At 44.5% G+C, this 18,933-nt stretch overlaps 1 protein-coding gene across 4 annotated transcripts in view; it reads left to right on the forward strand.

The window, feature by feature from the left end:
• Positions 1–18,111, forward strand: part of TCAF1 (TRPM8 channel associated factor 1) — a 44,458-nt gene extending 26,347 nt beyond the window's left edge. For 3 of the 4 annotated variants that reach the window (XM_060156466.1, XM_060156464.1, XM_060156465.1), the window contains exons 3-9: positions 8,529–9,523; positions 9,813–9,910; positions 11,041–11,254; positions 11,570–11,809; positions 12,851–13,188; positions 14,899–15,149; positions 17,723–18,111. In XM_060156466.1, the coding sequence (XP_060012449.1) occupies positions 8,529–9,523; positions 9,813–9,910; positions 11,041–11,254; positions 11,570–11,809; positions 12,851–13,188; positions 14,899–15,149; positions 17,723–17,732 (2,146 nt within the window). In that variant the 3' untranslated portion in view covers positions 17,733–18,111. Of the gene's footprint in view, positions 1–8,528; positions 9,524–9,812; positions 9,911–11,040; positions 11,255–11,569; positions 11,810–12,850; positions 13,189–14,898; positions 15,176–17,722 lie in introns of all 4 variants that reach the window. The other variant, XM_060156467.1, reaches the window with a different exon arrangement.
• Positions 18,112–18,933: the final 822 nt, after the last annotated feature.

The raw sequence follows: 18,933 nt of genomic DNA on the forward strand, positions 1-18,933 counted from the left end.
CTTGTTTAGTAAAATATATTGCTGAATCCCAGGGTTCACATGACTAATCCAGGAAGGTGACAGGTGAAGGTTGCCTGCAACTGAAGTGTAAGGCAAAGGAAGACGGACACGAGGGGTCCAGTAAGACAAAGTCTAGAGAGCTGTGCGAAAGGTTTTGCAATGTCCAGCCAGATAGGGTTAGGATGGAAGTAAAAACTAGAGGATTTAGAAGTTGAGATACCAGAAAGATGGCATAAGTTCTATGTGCTAGGTCTTAAATCTAGGAGTCAGAGATGATTTTTATCTCTGGAAGCAAAAGACCTGCTGATGAAGGATGAAGGAGGCAGCTGATGGGTTCCAAGACAGGCTACACAGAAAGTTCTTTGAGGGCCTTGCCCAGCCTGTTCCCTTCACATTGTGCTCCAGCACCTCATATGGTGCTGAACACGGAGCAGGTTAGTAGGTGCTCAGTAAACATGTGTTGGATGGATGAAGAGAGAGATGAGAAGCTGGAGTAGTCCCAGAAGTAGAAAAATCACACGAGGCCACACCTTATATTGTGCATGAAAACTCTCAGCATCCCTGGAGCAAAGAGCATTGGTATTTCTGTCCGGTGGGAGCAGAACGAGGTAGACTGAGTGAGGACGGTACACCAGGGTCGTACAGAGACTTAGGGAACGAGCTGTGGCCTCTCCTTGGCATGGAACTCCTGGAACACCCCACAGCTCCATTCTCATATGTGCAGCGAGGAGAGAGTTGTTCAGAGGCACAGGGATTGATCAAATTGCTCAAACTTCAGCTTACTAGTGATCTTCATTCTAAGGGACAGGAAGGTAAAACTTGGGCGTAATTCTATTTCTTAACAACGTAATCCCCTTTAGTTGCCTTAAAAGATGTTTTTCTCTATCAAAATCATACCTCTTTTTTCTTTGGCTATGCCTATATCATCTCTCATCATCACTGAATCTGAATGTTTTGCCTTTTGGTTAAATCGTGTGTGTGTGTGTATGTGCATGCGTGCACGTGGGAAATCAACTTGAAGGCTAACGCAGGAGGAAAAATCAGACTTAATAAGGGACGTGCATAGAATCTCCTGTGGAGATTATGGGTTATTAGCGTCGGTTATTCACTAGGTAAGACGTCACTGCAACTCTTGACTCTGTGCTTGTGCAGGTAGGTATATCATAGAATTACTTATATGTTATGAGGGTCATTTTTTGACTTGTGGATGGATTCAAGATGGCAGCAATGATTTCCTAAGTTAATTGGCTGAGATGAAATGAAGAGAAGGAAAAGGTACAAGAGATTATATGTCTGTGTGTGTGTGTCACATATATACATTTCTTAACTTATCTACATTAAGAAATACCTATGGGGCTTCCCTGGTGGCGCAGTGGTTGAGAGTCCGCCTGCCGATGCAGGGGACGTGGGTTCGTGCCCCGGTCCGGGAAGATCCCACATGCCGCGGAGCGGCTGGGCCCGTGAGCCATGGCCGCTGAGCCTGCGCGTCCGGAGCCTGTGCTCCGCAACGGGAGAGGCCACAACAGTGAGAGGCCCGCGTACCGCAAAAAAAAAAAAAAAAAAAAAAAAAGGAAATAGGTTGAGATGAGTAGGGAAAAACAGAAAAGAAAAACCTCTCCTCCTCACCCCAGTTTCCTTAATATTAGCTCTCAAGCACCCAGTATGTGTGTTCCATCCAACCCTCCTTCCCTCCCTCCTTCCCTCTCCCTTGCTCATCCCTTATTTCCTTCCTTCTACAAAGTAATATATTCACAGAGTTCAAAAAATCAAAACAATGCTGAAAGGTCAGCATCAACCTATCTTTCTCCCACCTCCTGTTGTGGTCGTTACCAAACTATACATTTATCCAAATTCATTAATTATAAACCTAAATTGTGTGAATTTTACTTTATGTAAATTAAATCTCAACCTTTGAAAATATATTTGTTAAAATAGGACTTTAAAAAATAAATAATCTGAGATATAATCAGATTCATGTATAAGGATTGCAATTCAGCATTATTTGTTATTGGGAAGAGTAGAAATTATAGAACACTATACAATGGATTATTAACTAACCATTAAACATATTATGTTTCCAAGAATATTTAAGGACAAGGGAAAGCTCTTTGGGGATACTATTAAGTGAAACAAAATAGGATACTAATGGTGGTTCAATATGTTCCCAGTTTTGTTAAAAAAAAATATAGCTATATGTAGAAAATATTACATAAGAAGAAAGCCCCAAATGTCAGTAACAGGTAGATCTCTTGATTGTGGGATACTGAGAGATGATTTTCAGGTATAAACTCTAATTTTCAAACTTCCTATCAAATTTTTTAAGAAGGCATATATTTCATTACCTTGCTTCACATGCAATTCAGAAATCACATGTAAAATCTTCCACATCTTTATGACACACAAATGCTTTTTTATTTAATAAGCAGAAAATATTTTAAAAATTCTAAGTCGTTAATAGATCACTTTTTTTCCACTTTCTTTTCTAATATTTCTGAAACATGCACACACACATGCATGTGCAGTGTTGCCAATACCGTTGACCCTTGAACAACTTGAGGGTTTGGGTCATCCCTCTACACAGTTGAAAATCTACGTATAACTTACAGTCAGCCCCCTGTATCTTCGGTTCCGTATCCTTAGATTCAACCAACTACGAAACGTGCAGTACTGTGGTATTTAGTATTAAAAAAAAACCTGTGTAGAAGTGGACCTGCACAGTTCAAACCTATGTTGTTCAAGGGTCAACTGTACTTTTGAATTATGATTCTTCTTCATTGGATACTCTTTTAGATTACTTTTTCAACATTGCTGGATCTCTTGTTTTTTTATTTTCATTTTAAAATTATTAAATCATAAACCCACAATACAATTCTCTTTTCACCTTTGCACATTATTTTCCCCACTCATTCATAATTTTGCTCCCTTGTCATCTTAGTATACATGCTATCTTGAATTCTGCTCATAAACTTTTTCATTCTATGTAATCTTTAAAATTATACTTGATTCATTTTATGCAAATGCCAGTGTATATACCTCATTTATTTAATCATTTGCCTACTGTTGAAGATTTGGATCTTTCTTTAGTGTTCTTGTAATTATGTAATACTGTATAACATTATCATCAACGCATTTTCAGCAATACTAGACACCAACATGCTTCTATTAGAATTCAAGAAGGAAGATTATTTCCATCACAGGCTGTCAGGTTCACATTGAAAGTCCCTGTGGGTTTAGTTACTCTGCCCAAATATCTTATTTATTTTTAAACCCATATTTGAACATGCGAGAGTGAATTAAGATAGCTTTAACCTTGCTACTTGTGCATTTCTTACTAAATTAAATTCTAAAGAAGATATTAGGATGAACCTTCCAAGAATAAACTGTCCACAGGTCTTATCAAGATGAATCAAATTTTTATCAGAAGAAGTTACTAATTTTATGATGGAAAAATAAAACCCTGAATAATAAAACCAGATGATCTACTTAGCCTGGTGAGAATACCTGCAGATATCAGGACACAAGTCTCATAGTCACTGCCCTCACTTGCTGCCTGGAAAGCACCATGATCTGCACTTAGAGCACTGGCCACCATGTTGTCTCTATGGCCACACTGCCTGTACTCTGTTCCCTGAACAATTTCTAATCTTCCATCCGCTTATCCTCGGAGGTCTCCACTGTATCTCCAGATCTGAGGGCAATGGCTATTGTACTTTAAATGCAGAACCAGTCCCACCTTCTTTCTATTAAGTATTTCATTTGAACAAACACTGGATCCATTGTCATAAACACAGCCTCATTTCAAGACTCAGGATTCTAGTAAGAGAATTCATATCTACTGGGAAAAGCACAGATTTTAGTGGAGGCCAAATTTAGTAAGTTCCCAAGCTCTGTCTGGTGCTTGCTCTAAAACCTTGAGCCATAAGTAAGCCTCATCTCTAAAGTAGGATTAATAATGACTACCTTTAAGGGTGGTTGTGAGGATTAAATGAATTAAGAAACATGTTCAAAGTACCTAAAACACTTTCATTATTTTGACATCAGCCTTCAGGCTGTGGTAATGTAAGCGTATGAGGTCATGAATATCATTTCCAAACATTGAAAATTACTTGGCAGCCATCATTATGCTGCTTTGCCCCAAGTCATGTACGTTTCTCCAGTTGTACAAGCTACTGATTTTTTTTTTTTTTTTTTTTTTTGGCTGTATGCGGGCCTCTCACTGTTGTGGCCTCTCCTGTTGCGGAGCACAGGCTCCCGACGCACAGGATCAGCGGCCATGGCTCACGGGCCCAGCCGCTCCGCAGCACGTGGGATCTTCCCGGACCGGGGCACGAACCCGTGTCCCCCGCATCGGCAGGCGGACTCTCGACCACTGCGCCACCAGGGAAGCCCAGCTATTGATATTTTAACTGGTATTTTTCCTACTTCATCCACCAAACTGAGGCAGCAGCATCATGATGGATTGCCATGTTTTACCCTCTTTCTACATTTAACAAAACAGGGACTAGACACTGAATTGGCTTTACCGATAAAAGGACTTGATGCTGATTAAACATATCATTAGATAACCGATCTGAGGGAGGTTTGGGGAGAATCAACCACAATAGTTTAATCTGTTTTACGGCTAAGAAGGCCCTTGTCTCATTTTAACACAAATCTCAGGCTTCTGTTAGAGTTCTAGTTCTATGTGTGTTCATTCATCCATTCATTTAGCCAGCAATTTATTCGGTATATGCTATGTCTCAGGCTTTATTTCTTATTTCAAAAAAATGATTTCCAAAGGTCTGAGAATTAGAAGAGCAGAAACGTCTCCAATAACCAGGCCTGGAGGAAGTCACAAAAACCAAGTAACTGTTGTAGGAAGAGGGCTTGTGATATCAATGTTCGGTAGAACCTGGAAACCTGGGCTCGCTGCCAGCAACTGCACGCCATGACCTTAGCGTGTGCTTTCAACTCTCTTTCTCCCTCTAAATGGGAAGTGCTGGAGTAGAAGGTCCTTGCCCTCATTTCAGCCATTACTCCATTGAGACTGGTTTTCAGTCTTCGGTAATCCCTGTATATTCACGGTCATCAGAGATGCAGAGAAAGCACGTCGAACAGTGGTCATGCTCTGAAATGTCCACGTGCTCCAAATTCCTTGGCTTGAAAACACCCCTGTGAAACCTGAATTGGCAAACGTTATCTAAATTGATGCCGTATGTATATATACACACACACATATATATATGTATATAGACATCTCTACTGCATTTTGAAAGATGGCCAAGGGATATTATATAGAAAAGTCTTTGAATTTCAGATTATGAAGATTTCAGGATTTTGAAAATTGACTACTTCAAATGAGCCGAAATGCAACAAGAGAACTGCCAAATTCCTGAAGATAATCAACGTGTATGTGACTCCCCAAGTTTGGAAAACAAAAATACCTGAACAGATGTTAATAAGCTTATTTGTAACAAGGATCCACAAGTCTTTGGAGGTCATTGCTAGGATAGATAGAATGCTAACTGCAGGTGTTGGTCAGGGTCATGGCCCTGCAAGATGGGGTGAGCATACCTACCTAACTCTGAGCGTCTTACTACAGTCCTAGCCATGTATAGTAGAATTGTATTAACTGGTTCTCACAAAATAAATTAGAAGTTTTTAGAGAGTGAATTCAAGTGGGAAGATATGCCACTTTAGCAGAGAAATTGCTAAGTCACAATTCAGTTTTCTTTTCCTTTTTATGCACATTTTCCTTTTTTCAATTTCAAAATAATATGCTTACAGGAAAAAAGAGAAATAGTCCCAAAGTGTAAAAAGTGAAAGATCTTCGTCCTCCACCTCTGCCTCTTACTACTTCTTCCCAGAGGTAATCACTGCTTACAGTTTGGACTGTATCTTTTTTGATGCTAACGCTACATGAACTCTTTCAGAAAATAAGAGGAGAGGAAAGTTTCTGTAACTTATTAAAACATTATTTCTCTGATGCTAAAACCAGAAAAAGACATTGCAAGACAAGAAAACTACAGAACAATGTCCCTCATGAACATAGATACAAAAATTCTTAATAAAATATTGTAAGTAGACTGCAATATATAAAAAGGACACTACATCATGACCAAGTAAAGCTTATTCTAGGAATGCGTGGCTGGTTTAACATTCAAATATCAAATTAATTATTCTGTTAATACAGAATAAATGAGAAAAACCATACATATTCAACAGATGTACACAGACCAAAAAAAACCTTTGACAAAATTCAGTGTCAAATCATGACAAAATTTCAGCTAACTAGAAATAAAAGAGAACTTTTTCAGTGTGATGAGTCCTCTTTGAAAAACCTACAGCTAAGAACATGCTTAATGGTGAAATACCCTGAGATTGAGAACAAGGCAAGGAAGGATAGCTGTTTTCACAAATGATGATTAATCCCTGTTCGTTTTCTTGATCTTCTCTTTCACACATGTGCAGTTACAGACTCTTCTGTTCTCTTGGGTTTCTGATCAGTCTGATTTCATTTGATTTATATTTCCTATAAATTCCTCCTGTCCCAGCTTGCTGATTGCACCCTTCTTGAAATATAGTGAATCTAGTGCTATCATGATTTTATTGTCTTTTTTTAATAACTTTTGTTTCATTTCAGAACAGAGAGGGAAAAGTAAAAATCCAATTCAAGTTTTTTTATGAAACATTTATCTCCCCCTGCATATAAGCCATGGCTGTCAGAAATAACAGACACGTCTCTGACGATGCTTCCAACTCAGCAGGGAGCATCTAGGGTCCTGCTAGTGACGCAGTGTCTGGGTCTCAACTTTGCACATTCAGTATTGCTCATCTTGTCGTAACAGGCTAATGTACAAACCTTAATACCAATGTAAATCACCTCTTCACTGACTACACTTGTAAAACAATTAATTGCATGAAATTTATGAACAGAACTCGTGATAAGAACTAAAACACAAAGCACCGAGCTAATCTCCCCGTGCTATGCTGCTGCTTCCCGCCAGCCAACTATTTTACATTCAGTAGTATATATATGTCGATGCTACTCTCATTTCACCCCAGCTTCCCCGTCCCACTCCAAGCCCTCAAATCCATTCTCTACATCTGTGTCATTATTCCTGTCCTGCCCCTAGGTTTTTCATAACCTTTTTTTATAGATTCCATATATATGCGTTAGCATACGGTATTTGTTTTTCTCTTTCTGACTTACTTCAGTCTGTATGACAGACTCTAGGTCCATCCACCTCACTACAAATAACTCAGTTTCGTTTCTTTTTATGGCTGAGTAATATTACATTGTATATATGTGCCACACCTTCAATAAAGATTAAAAAAAAGATCTAAAACATTTTCTATTTAATTTTGTATGCATAAAGTACTTAAATTTAAAAACGAATGTTTTTTGCTTTAGAATCAGAAAATTAAAGATATACTAAGATGTTGCTAGAGAACTATGTCACAAAAAAATAGAAGATTTTGGTTTTCCTGGCCAGTGACTTCTTTCTTTAGGCAGATGATCCTGGGAAGTACTATTATTATCACAAGGTTGTTTGGTAAATTTGGAATCAGGGCACGAACAGCTAGTTGAATGATTTTAATGGCTAGTGCTTCAAGGAGGTGGAGAGTCATCTTGTAGGGTGATACCTTTATCTTCAGGAAAGGTATGTACCTGCTAAGAGGACTATAGTTTCCCCATCAGTTAATTACAGCTCTGCCAACCACAGAGAGTACAACACAAATACTGTAAATTTTTCAGTGTTTCCTTACAACTGCCTCTGACCATACGGCTGCCAGAGATTTACCTAACGAGAGTGACTTAACCAGCTCTGGGACCTCAAGCTTAGAGATCACTCTACCTCTTACCCCCTCATAATCCCATTACCTGGGGCTGCTTCCCCCATTTTGGGGGTTATAGGTGTCCTGAAAGTCTTATAGGAGTTTGTTACCCTTAGATAGGAACAGGTGATAGCACAGATGTGTATCACCCCTGTTGGGCCGGCAATGAATGTGTGGGATTCTGGGTGTAGGCAGTCAATCCTCTTGGGTTCACGTAACAGGAGAGTCCCACTAGAGTTGAGGCTGGTCAGCTCCCTGCCCCACCTTTTGAGATAATAGTGATTCTTCACTAACGCCACTGACTGACTCAGCGCTCTGTTGACTTTATTTGTAGAAAATTCAATGCGTGAAATTATAAACAAGCCTCCTTATAAGAATGAAATCATGATTTTCCATTCAGTTCTTTGTATAGTGTTTAAAAGGCTGAAACAAACACTTAAACCCAGTATATTTAAGATACGGTATTGGGTACACCCAGCAGGACTTCTTTCGAGATTTCCTTTGGAGGGTTTGCACACAGAGAAAGAGCGGAATTAATGCTGAGTGCCTCTGTCTTCCCTCCAACAAGTCTCCATACCCAGTGAGGCCGGGTCTGCCCACTTTGTTCTCCCAGTTCCCTTGTAAGAGCTAAAAATGGCATTAGTAAGTCTGACACTTGCTGTGTGCTGTTCTGAGCGCTTTGTAATAGAGAACACGTGTGTCTTTTGCAGTTGTGAAGACGATCTCTCCGAGGACAGAGATGAACTCCTGCACGGGATTTCTGAGCTGGACATCAGCAACTCGGACTGTTTCCCGTCCCAGCTGCTAGTGCACGGGGCTTTAGCCTTTCCCCTGGGGCTAGATTCCTACCATGGCTGTGTCATAGCGGCTGCCCGCTACGGCCGGGGCCGGGTGGTCGTGACTGGCCACAAGGTCCTTTTCACCGTTGGTAAACTGGGCCCCTTTCTGCTCAATGCTGTGCGCTGGCTGGACGCGGGCCGCAGAGGCAAGGTCGTGGTGCAGACAGAACTGAGGACTCTGAGTGGGCTGCTTGCAGTGGGGGGCATAGACAGCAGCATTGAGCCCAATCTGACCAGCGATGCCAGTGTCTATTGCTTTGAGCCCGTGAGCGATGTGGGAGTCAAGGAGCTGCAGGAGTTTGTAGCAGAGGGCGGGGGCCTGTTTGTTGGAGCCCAAGCCTGGTGGTGGGCCTTCAAGAACCCAGGAGTGTCCCCTTTGGCTCGGTTCCCAGGAAACCTCCTCCTCAACCCCTTTGGCATTAGCATCACCAGCCAAAGCCTCAACCCTGGGCCCTTTCGTACTCCTAAGGCAGGGATAAGGACCTATCACTTCCGTTCCACCCTGGCCGAGTTCCAGGTTATAATGGGCAGGAAGAGAGGGAATGTGGAGAAGGGCTGGTTGGCAAAGCTGGGACCGGATGGCGCAGCCTTCCTGCAGATCCCCGCAGAGGAGATCCCTGCCTACATGTCGGTGCATCGGCTCCTAAGGAAGCTGCTGAGTCGCTATCGGCTCCCAGTAGCGACCCGAGAGAACCCTGTCATCAACGACTGCTGCAGGGGTGCTATGCTTTCCCTGGCCACTGGGCTGGCCCACTCTGGAAGCGACCTCTCTCTGTTAGTCCCAGAAATTGAGGATATGTACAGCAGCCCCTACCTGCGCCCCTCGGAATCTCCTATCACTGTTGAGGTCAACTGCAACAATCCAGGTAAGGAATGAGGGGTGGGAGCCTGGCGGGTGGGAACTGGAGGGCAATGGGTCGTGATGACTTCAGCAGCTCAGCTCCAGATCTGATCACCCCCAGGGGGCCATCTCCGTCCTCTGCCGTGCACTCTCAAGGAGATGGGGATTGAGGTTTTAGGTGATGTTTGGAAGAGTAGAGCCAGAGCGGCACGGAGGCAGGAAGATGTGCAGAGCTCGTGAAGGGACTCTGGAAGCTGGGTGGCGATGGAATCACGGAGGAAGGGTAACGTCTACTCTTCCTTTGCTTTTGGCAGGCACCAGGTATTGCTGGATGAGCACCGGGCTCTACATACCCGGGAGGCAAATTATAGAGGTCTCGCTGCCTGAAGCCGCTGCCTCTGCTGACCTGAAGGTAAGGCATGCCCCATCTCACCACGTAACGTGGAACCCAAATACGGAAGCCGGATGCTCTTGCTTTCATAGTGGGCATCTTACCTGACCTTCCTACAAAACCAGCTGGCACTAAGGGCATGTACTTCTACCCCCTTAGCTGCTTAGGATGGAGCAGCCAAGGTGTAGAACAGCTAACTGATTGATTGAAATGTATGGATTTGATACATTTCAGCGCCCAGGACTCAAACCTAACCAGCTTCTGGCTCAAGTTTTGTGCTTTTAACTTATGTCATAGAGTGGGGAATAAGAAAGGTACCAGATGGCTGGTGCCATAGCACACAGTCCAATAAATCTTAGCCCACGTTCCACCCCGTGTACATTTCACATCAAAGCATGAGGTCCTTCTGACTCCAGCTTCTTCCCTGTGACACCATACACTGTTCCTAGCTTGCCCGGTCCGCGTCAGCTCTGTCACTTTCACATGCACACACCGTATTCACAACGTTAAGCTGCCGTCCTGCTCTACCCCCCTTGTGGGTCATCGTGATGGTTAGCGTCTGTTTTGTGCCTGTGTCTGTCCCGGAACTTGTTTAGCATAAACCCGGGAGAGCAGTCCCAGGATGCCTCTGAGGACAGGGGTGACTCCACTGGCGCAGGAATAGGGGCCTGGGAGAACAGGTGGAACTGAATCAATCTTCCACATCAGCCGGTCACGTTTTCTCCCACTGGGCCTCTCAGGTCAAAAGGCAGGATCCCCTCTGCCCCTTCCCAAAGCCAGAATCACCACGGGGGAATAGGCAGCCTAGGATTCTGGCTGTTACAGAGACAGCAAACGACTCTGTGTGGGAGTCGCCCACCTCAGAATTAGCATCTGGGCCACACCCGGTGCCCCTACAGCAGCGTCTCAGCGTGACCCTTTGTGGAGCTGTTTGACACGCCCCGAGAGTGAATTTTCACGATCTGGTCCATACGACCTTGAGGGATGATACAATTTCATGGGTTTAGCGCACAGGGCTTATAAATGGTGGGACGCCTGGACTTGCCTAGGGTCATGGCCCCGTGACCCTTTCTGTCCCCATGTCCTGGGCGCTCTCCCCTTTGGCTCGTGCATGCCCCAGGGTCACTAGGTGGGGGATCTCTCTGCTCCAGGTGCAGATTGGCTGCCACACCGATGACCTGACCAGGGCCAGCAAGCTGTTCCGAGGTCCCCTTGTGATTAACCGCTGCTGCCTGGACAAGCCCACGAAGTCGATAACCTGCCTCTGGGGGGGCCTCCTGTACATCATTGTGCCTCAGGGCAGCAAGCTGGGCTCCGTGCCTGTCACGGTTAAGGGGGCTGTGCATGCTCCCTACTACAGGCTAGGTGAGTGGACGCCCTGGAGCGAGCCCGAGGGACAGGGAGAGCTGGGGGTGAGGAGGTCATCTGGGGCTGCCTGGTATGGGAAGAGGGAGATTCGGATTGGTGGAGGGAAGGGAGGGAAGCTTCCTTACAGTCAGCTTTGAGGCTGAGGGGATAAAGACCAAACCGTATCCCATCCATGGGACCTTTGCAGACGAAGGATAGAGCAGGTATGTGGCTGTTCATGGCATTGGTGTTCTCCTGCTGGGGTGCAAGTTGAACGTGTTAATGTCAGGGATTTGGGAAAACAAGTTTCAAGCGCTCTGGCCTGTCTTCCAGGGGAGACATCCCAGGAGGAATGGAAGAGGCGTATCCAGGAGAATCCAGGTCCCTGGGGAGAGCTGGCTACAGACAACATCATCTTGACGGTGCCAACCGCAAACCTTCGCACTCTGGAGAACCCTGAGCCGCTGCTACGCCTCTGGGACGAGGTGATGCAGGCCGTGGCCCGGCTAGGGGCTGAGCCTTTCCCCCTGCGTCTGCCTCAGAGGATCGTTGCCGACGTGCAGATCTCAGTTGGTGGGTGCCTGGGGCGAACCTCTGTGCATGCTGCCCCCCCTTAGGGCCTTCCTTCTTGCAACAGCCATGCAGTGGGCAGCCAGGAGGGTAGAAATGTTCTTATGGCAAGGCATATAAAATGTAATCCTTGCTATTTAAATGGAAAGGGAAAAAATGCGTCAAAAAAAAAAAAAAGACTCACTGTGTCCCCCAACAAAACACTGGAAACTACCTAAGTGCCCAACAGTTATGGAATGGTTCAGTAATGTATTGTGTATACCTTCAGTGGACATTAAGGAAGACATTTAAAGTGATATTTTGATGGCATAAGGAAGTATGATGAGGTTATGTGACACATAAAAAGCAGGCTGTAGAACTATATGTACACAGTATGTTAAAATATGTAACAGTTTTAGTCAAGAGATGTTATCAAACAGTGGGAATGGTGCAGAAAATACATGCTGGGTTTTCACAGACTTCCATCAGGGGACTTCAAGGAGTGGATAAAACCGACCGAGGGCCTCTTCCTAGGTCACAGGTGTTGGGAGAAAGCACTGAATAAAGAGATCTTTGCCAGCAGGTCAAGAGGCCTGAAAAATGAAGGATGTATAGAAATTAAAGAACCAAGGAAATCTCTCTGGACCTTAGTTTTCTTGGCTTATGTAGATGATCACTATAAGGTAGTGTCGACGTGGGCAATCCCATGTCTAAAGAATGAGAACCACAAGTTCTTAATTTTGAGAAAAGAATATAATGATGGGTTCACACAGACAGAGCACTCTCAGAGAAACAGAAAAATTGAATAGTAACATGAACGGCGATCTGTAACCTGCCTCAGCTCCCATAGCCAGTCAGAGCGGCGATGAAAGCATTATTACAAAATGAGAGGGTAAGGAGGAAGGCCCGGGAGGCTCTGGGTTTTGCCTTTCTGAGCATTACAGGGTTCTGGAAGTCATGGGGTCAGCGGGGACTGGGTGTTTTGGGAGATACAATAGAGAGAATAATTTTGTTAGATGGGTGGGGAGCGCTCTAACCTTCTTTTCCCCCTCCTGCATTTCCCAGGCTGGATGCACGCAGGCTACCCCATCATGTGTCACCTGGAGTCGGTGCAGGAGCTCATCAGTGAGAAACTCATCAGAACCAAGGGGCTGTGGGGCCCTGTGCACGAGCTGGGCCGCAACCAGCAGCGGCAGGAGTGGGAGTTCCCCCCGCACACCACCGAGGCCACCTGCAACCTGTGGTGTGTCTATGTGCACGAGACGGTCCTGGGCATCCCTCGAGGACGAGCCAATATCGCTCTGTGGCCCCCAGTTCGGGAGAAGAGAGTCAGAATCTACCTGGGCAAGGGTCCCAATGTGAAAAACTGGAACGCGTGGACGGCCCTGGAAACGTACTTACAGGTGCTGGGCCAGTGTGGGCGGTGGTGGGAGCCCCGCAGTGGGGACCCTGAGCAGATGGTAGCGTGGTGCCTGGGGGACCTCCCGCTGAGCCGCCTCCCACACCAGGTTGGGGAGGTCCTGACAGCGCCCAGGTGTGAAGGTGCTGGTTGAGGATGCTTCTCAGGGCATCACTTTGCATGGCCCTAAGGTGGACTTAATTGCCTCAGCCCCGCCCTTCACCCCAGGACTCTGAAGAGATTTTTAAGAGTAGACAGAAAGCACTGAGAAAGGTTAAAAATTGGTAGAGGCAAATGTGATGCTACAAATATAGTTGCTGTCACTGGCTTTAAACCTAGACATACCTGAGACTGAAGCCAAACTGCGCTGTTTAAATAGCTCCCTAAAGCTGAACACACCCTGACGCGCGCACGCGCGCACACACGCACAGAGACAGAGACACACACACACACACACACACACACACACACACACACACGTGGGAAAAGAGCTGTTTTTTCCCTAGGTGAGTAAACCGTCTTATTATGACCTGGCTGTGCCTCGGTTTCCACCTTATAAGCAAGCCAGGTCTCCTCACTGAACTGGACATGGGGGTGGCCTTTGCCTTTTAGTTATCACACAACACCCCAGTTCCAGCCCCCCGGTCCCTGGATCAGTTCCCAGCTCACTGTGGAGAGTTTCATCACCTTGGATTCTGGAACTCAGTCTCAGGCCAGCCACACTCTATTCTGGCCCTTCCACCTGCTGGAGTTCTCACTGCAGATCCCCTCCGCCACAAGAATGACGATGACACTGCTAGGAGACTGCTTTAACCTTGTCATCGGGACAGAAGTTCCTCCTCTGTGAAATCAAGTTGAGGTTGGAACTGCTTCTCTGGTGGCGCAGTGGTTAAAAATCCACGTGCCAATGCAGGGGACACGGGTTCGAGCCCTGGTCCGGGAAGATCCCACATGCCACAGAGCAACTAAGCCCGTGCACCGCAACTACGGAGCCCGCGCTCCACAACAAGAGAAGCCACCGCAATGAGAAGCCCTCACACCACAGCAAAGAGTAGCCCCCGCTTGCCGCAACTAGAGAAAGCCTGTGCACAGCAACAGAGACCCCGCACAGCCAAAAATAAACAAATTAACATGGGCTGTTTCCAACAGCCTCGGGACGGCTGCCTTTTCCCAAAATTATGCCTTACTCTTCATTCTAGCTATCTAGACTATACATTGTCTTCTGCTTCTACTGGACTCACCTTTTTTCCCAAAGGCCATTTTTGGTCGCCTTGCAAATTGACATAGACCTACAGTTAGTGTGGATTATGTCAGGATACGGCTGGGAGTTCCCTAATTGTTGGGGTTTAACTTTGCAAGTATGAAAAACAGTGGATTTTTTCACTTCAACCAATTTTAAATCCTCGTGTAATAGCCTGTGACTACTTTCATGGTCTAGTGAGATAGGTGAATAATGATATTGGTAGTAAATCCTACAGTTTTCACCACAGCTGTCTTGAGTGTCTGCTTTGTGTTGAGCCCTGTGCCGGCTCAGAGGCCCTTCTCGTCGTCAGAACATGAGAGTAGCACGTGAGGCTGGCAGGTGAAACAGCAGAGGGTCAGTGATAGACATGAAACTGGTGTTTAAGGGGTGAAACGCGTTAACTCATTTAGAGTGTTTGTTGGGTCTCTTGTAGATCAGATGTCTCATCCTCCTCCTTCCTTCTCTTTCCAGCTCCAGGAGGCCTTTGGGTGGGAGCCGTTCATCCGTCTCTTCACTGAGTACAGGAACCAGACCAACTTGCCCACAGACAATGTCGACAAAATGAATCTGTGGGTGAAGATGTTCTCCCACCAAGTGCAGAAGAACCTGGCTCCGTTCTTTGAGGCCTGGGCCTGGCCGATCCAGAAGGAAGTGGCAACCAGCCTGGCCTATCTGCCTGAGTGGAAGGAAAATATTATGAAATTGTACCTCCTCACACAGATGTAAGGAGTGCCCAGCGAGGTGGCAGGTAGAGAGGTTTGGGGAGTTAGGCAGAGATGGGGATTCACTCCTCGACCTCTGTCTCTTAGGTTCTGGCCTTGCCCTCCCAAGCTCACTGCCCCTAGATCTTAGTCGTATCTCTGGGGAGTGGGTTCAGAACACAGAAAAAAGTGGAATCATGATTCCTCAGGAGCAAAGCCTTCTGTTTATGAGCTCATTCCTCTGCTCTCAGCCATCAGATGCCCTCCTGACCCTGTGCTGGGCCAGTGCTGAGAGCTTTGGCCCCTGCTCCTATGCCAGCCCTTGGTTCACCATCGTGGGCCATAGCCCATAGAGGGTGGCTCTCACCCTGAGGACTCCTGGGCTTTTATTTTGATCATTTCCCCAAAAACCTGACCATAGAACCCAACCGAAATACTAATTTACCATGATATTCAGACAGCTCCCTGATGAGTCATATTTTTATGTCTTGGATAGTTTTTCAAAAGCTGTCTGGTGTATTACGAAGAGCCCATAACTAGGGTTAGCTCTTGGGAAAGTCATTTTATCTCTGAACTCCCATTTCTTTGTGTGTAAGGTGAGGGTAAAGATCCCTGCCTCACAGGGTTGTGGGTGAAGACAGACCGGTTATTCTGAGGAGTGTGGATACTGGGCATGCACTCTAAGGGGTGGTTTTATTTCATGATGGTCCACAGAGTAGTGAGTTTCCTACTCCCCATTCTCCTCCCACAGCCCAGGGGTTAAGGTCATCATCTCTCACAGTTGACTTACCACATCCAAGTTCTGGTTCTTTCACCAGTTAGTTATATGACTCTGGGCAAGCTCCTGGACTTCTCTGTGACTCAATTTCCTCATCTATAAAATGGGATCTATTTCATAGGACTATTGTGAGGATTAAATTTTAGTACCTCTAAAAGTGACAGTACCTGGCATTTAGTAGGTACTGAGAAATTGTCAGCTGCCACTGTTACTGTCAAATTAACTCAGTATCATTTTAGATCAGGACTGCACTTTCAGATGGCATTTACAGATGCAGTGAATTAACCCTATCCCATCCTACACTTTTATACACCTACTCTGAAAGGGTTCTGGTATATTGCCCTGTGATCTAAAGGAAGGTCTCTATATTTATCGTGGGGTTTTAAAAGCTGCTTGGGGTTTGGTCTCCTTCTTCAATTCCATCTTTCAGGTAAAATCCCTTCTTTGATTAAGAGTGGAAGTCGCTTGAAAACCAGAACAATTCCATGAGGATGTTCATCCTTAGCAAACAAGGAGCATCCGGCTGAATGATGGTGTTTATATTTCCGCAGTGACACAGATTCCTGTCGCTGTTTGGCAGATACAGTCCATGCACAAATAGAACCTTTACACTGGAACAAGATAACTGGATGCAACTGACCCAAATTTCATTTAATTACAGTACATTCAGAGATTTTTAACTTTTCTTCCAATCTTATTCAGAACCTCCCAATTCTTCGTAGTTTCAGCTAGAGCTGGGGCTCCAGGATTAATGCTGTGTACATCCAGCCAGTTTTCCTTTAGCTCACGTCTTTTGATTTAGTTGCTTTAATGCACTGTTTTATTTGCTTAATTGGGAATTGGATGGATGCACAGACAATAAGATTTGACCTAGACAATGTTTTTCTTTCGATTCTTTTATTGTGTCATTTCTTAATACTAGAATTATTTTCCCTTATTTCATGAGTATCTATCATCCAGGTACTTCAAACGTAAATGTTAAATATTCATTCAGCATTGAAAATAACTGCTATCAATTAGTGGGTTGTTGAGTATGTGCCAAGTATATAGACTGTTTCATTTAATCTTCACAGTAACCTTATGGAATGGAAACTGAACAGCTCCCATTTTTCAAATGAGTGAACTGAATTTTATGGAGATTGGGTAAATTGCCTAAACCTTTATTGGTAATAAGTGATAGATCTGGGATCTGAACCCAGGCATTCTGAATACAAATGAGTTGTAGTAACTACAGTGCTTTGAACAAGCAAATAAATGAGGAAATGAAGAAATGAACCAGCAAACAGAAGGAACTTTATGTCCCTCCTCACCAGCACTTTGGCTGTTTTTACTTAGCTCTCATCTAATTTTATCAGAACAGAAAGTCCTTTTGTTTACCCCAAATGCCAGTTCAAAGGGAGACTTTGAGGTAGGCTCCTGAGGTGCTCCCAATGGACAGTGCTGGGATGGTCCCTTTAGTACGGTCCCAGTCATCTGGGTTCCGGGATCTTCGGGTTTCAGTCCTTATCTCCAGGGCACCATGAAAGCATTCTACTAGCTCATTGGATTTTGAACGATGGGCTATTTTGGTAAAGTGTCTGACTCCCAAAAGTCTCAGACACTGTATGTTTTCAGAAAGGAAATTAGATTCTCAGTCATTTAGAACAATTTTTATACCCATTCTTGCCCTCCTTAGTCCATTTTCAGCAGTACAGCCCCGGGGACCTTTTAAAAATATCGAGTTATCCATGTCACTCCCCTGTCTAAAAGCTTCCAATGGGACTTTGAATTTAAGATGATGAACTGAACATGTAAGTTTACTTCCCTCCCTCCCCAGGCCCCACTGAAACCGAAGTCAAGAAATGTAAAAGAGAATTGACACATCTCAGCAAAGAAAACTGAAGGAATTTGGTTATAAGTGAAGAAGATCTCAACACATTTCTGGAAGAGAGAAAGTGGAAGAAGTGATAACGAAAGAGTGCAGCTCCTTTCAGACGGAATATAAGCTGATCTGAACATGTAACCCCAAAGAGATGTGGGCACCTGAAAAGTCTGTCTGCTGAAGAATTGTGTCAGTTGTGAAATTGAACCCCATCTCATTCTACCCCAACCTTTGCACAGAATACAGGCAACCTACCACTGGTTTCTGTTAAGTCTGTTGTTGTTGTTGTTCATTGTTGTTGTTTGTGTAAAGGAATCGAATAAACTGCTTGAGGAAAGGTAGGAGTTGGTGCTCCAAAATGAATTTCTCTTTTGGGGAAAAAAGTGAGCCCCTAGCAGTTAGTTCTCTACAGATGGCTGAGATCCCTACTCAAGTAACCAAGTGATTTTAGTCACAGAAAGGCTTACTGGAGAAGCAGACAGACCACACAATGGCAGAGGGAACCCACAGCAACTCCTATAAAAACAGTTATACTGATTCTTCAGTGCAAATGGTCAGCTGGGAATTCCCAGACATTGAGCCTTAGGGGTAGGGGTTGGGGGAGGGACCAGGGGAGCAGCATGTGAGAAAAATAAACAATCAGGAGATTTGAAAAATATAACAGACTCTAGGGGCAACAGTTAACATGGAAGAAAATGACTTAAATATCTTCGGAGACATCTAAGGTGCATTTGTAAGATAAAAACAGGATGCTACAAAGAAAGGGAAAACGCTGAAAATAAGAGGAGCCCTTAAATTGAAATAGGACTGCCAAAAATATTTAGTAGACAGGCTGTAAAATAAGGTTGAGGGAATCTCCCTAGATATAGAGCAAAAAGAAATAGAAAATATAAAGAGAGGAAAGAGACACAGACAATATCTAACTGTTATGAGTTTCTGGAAGAGAGAACACAGGAAATGTGAAGAAAAAAAAATTGAACAGAAAAAAGTCTCCAAATTGAGAGGACCCTATACAACCTACATCTAGACATAATCTTGTGAAATTTTGGATATTAAGGATAGAGCGAAGATACTGAAAGTGCCAAGAGAAAAAAATAAAATTAGGTCATCATAATTAGCTCAACTAAAAAGGGATGAGAACTAGACTGGGAGCCGATTTTTCATCA

The sequence above is a fragment of the Lagenorhynchus albirostris genome, chromosome 8 (genome assembly GCF_949774975.1).
Source record: "Lagenorhynchus albirostris chromosome 8, mLagAlb1.1, whole genome shotgun sequence".
Taxonomy (NCBI): domain Eukaryota; kingdom Metazoa; phylum Chordata; class Mammalia; order Artiodactyla; family Delphinidae; genus Lagenorhynchus; species Lagenorhynchus albirostris.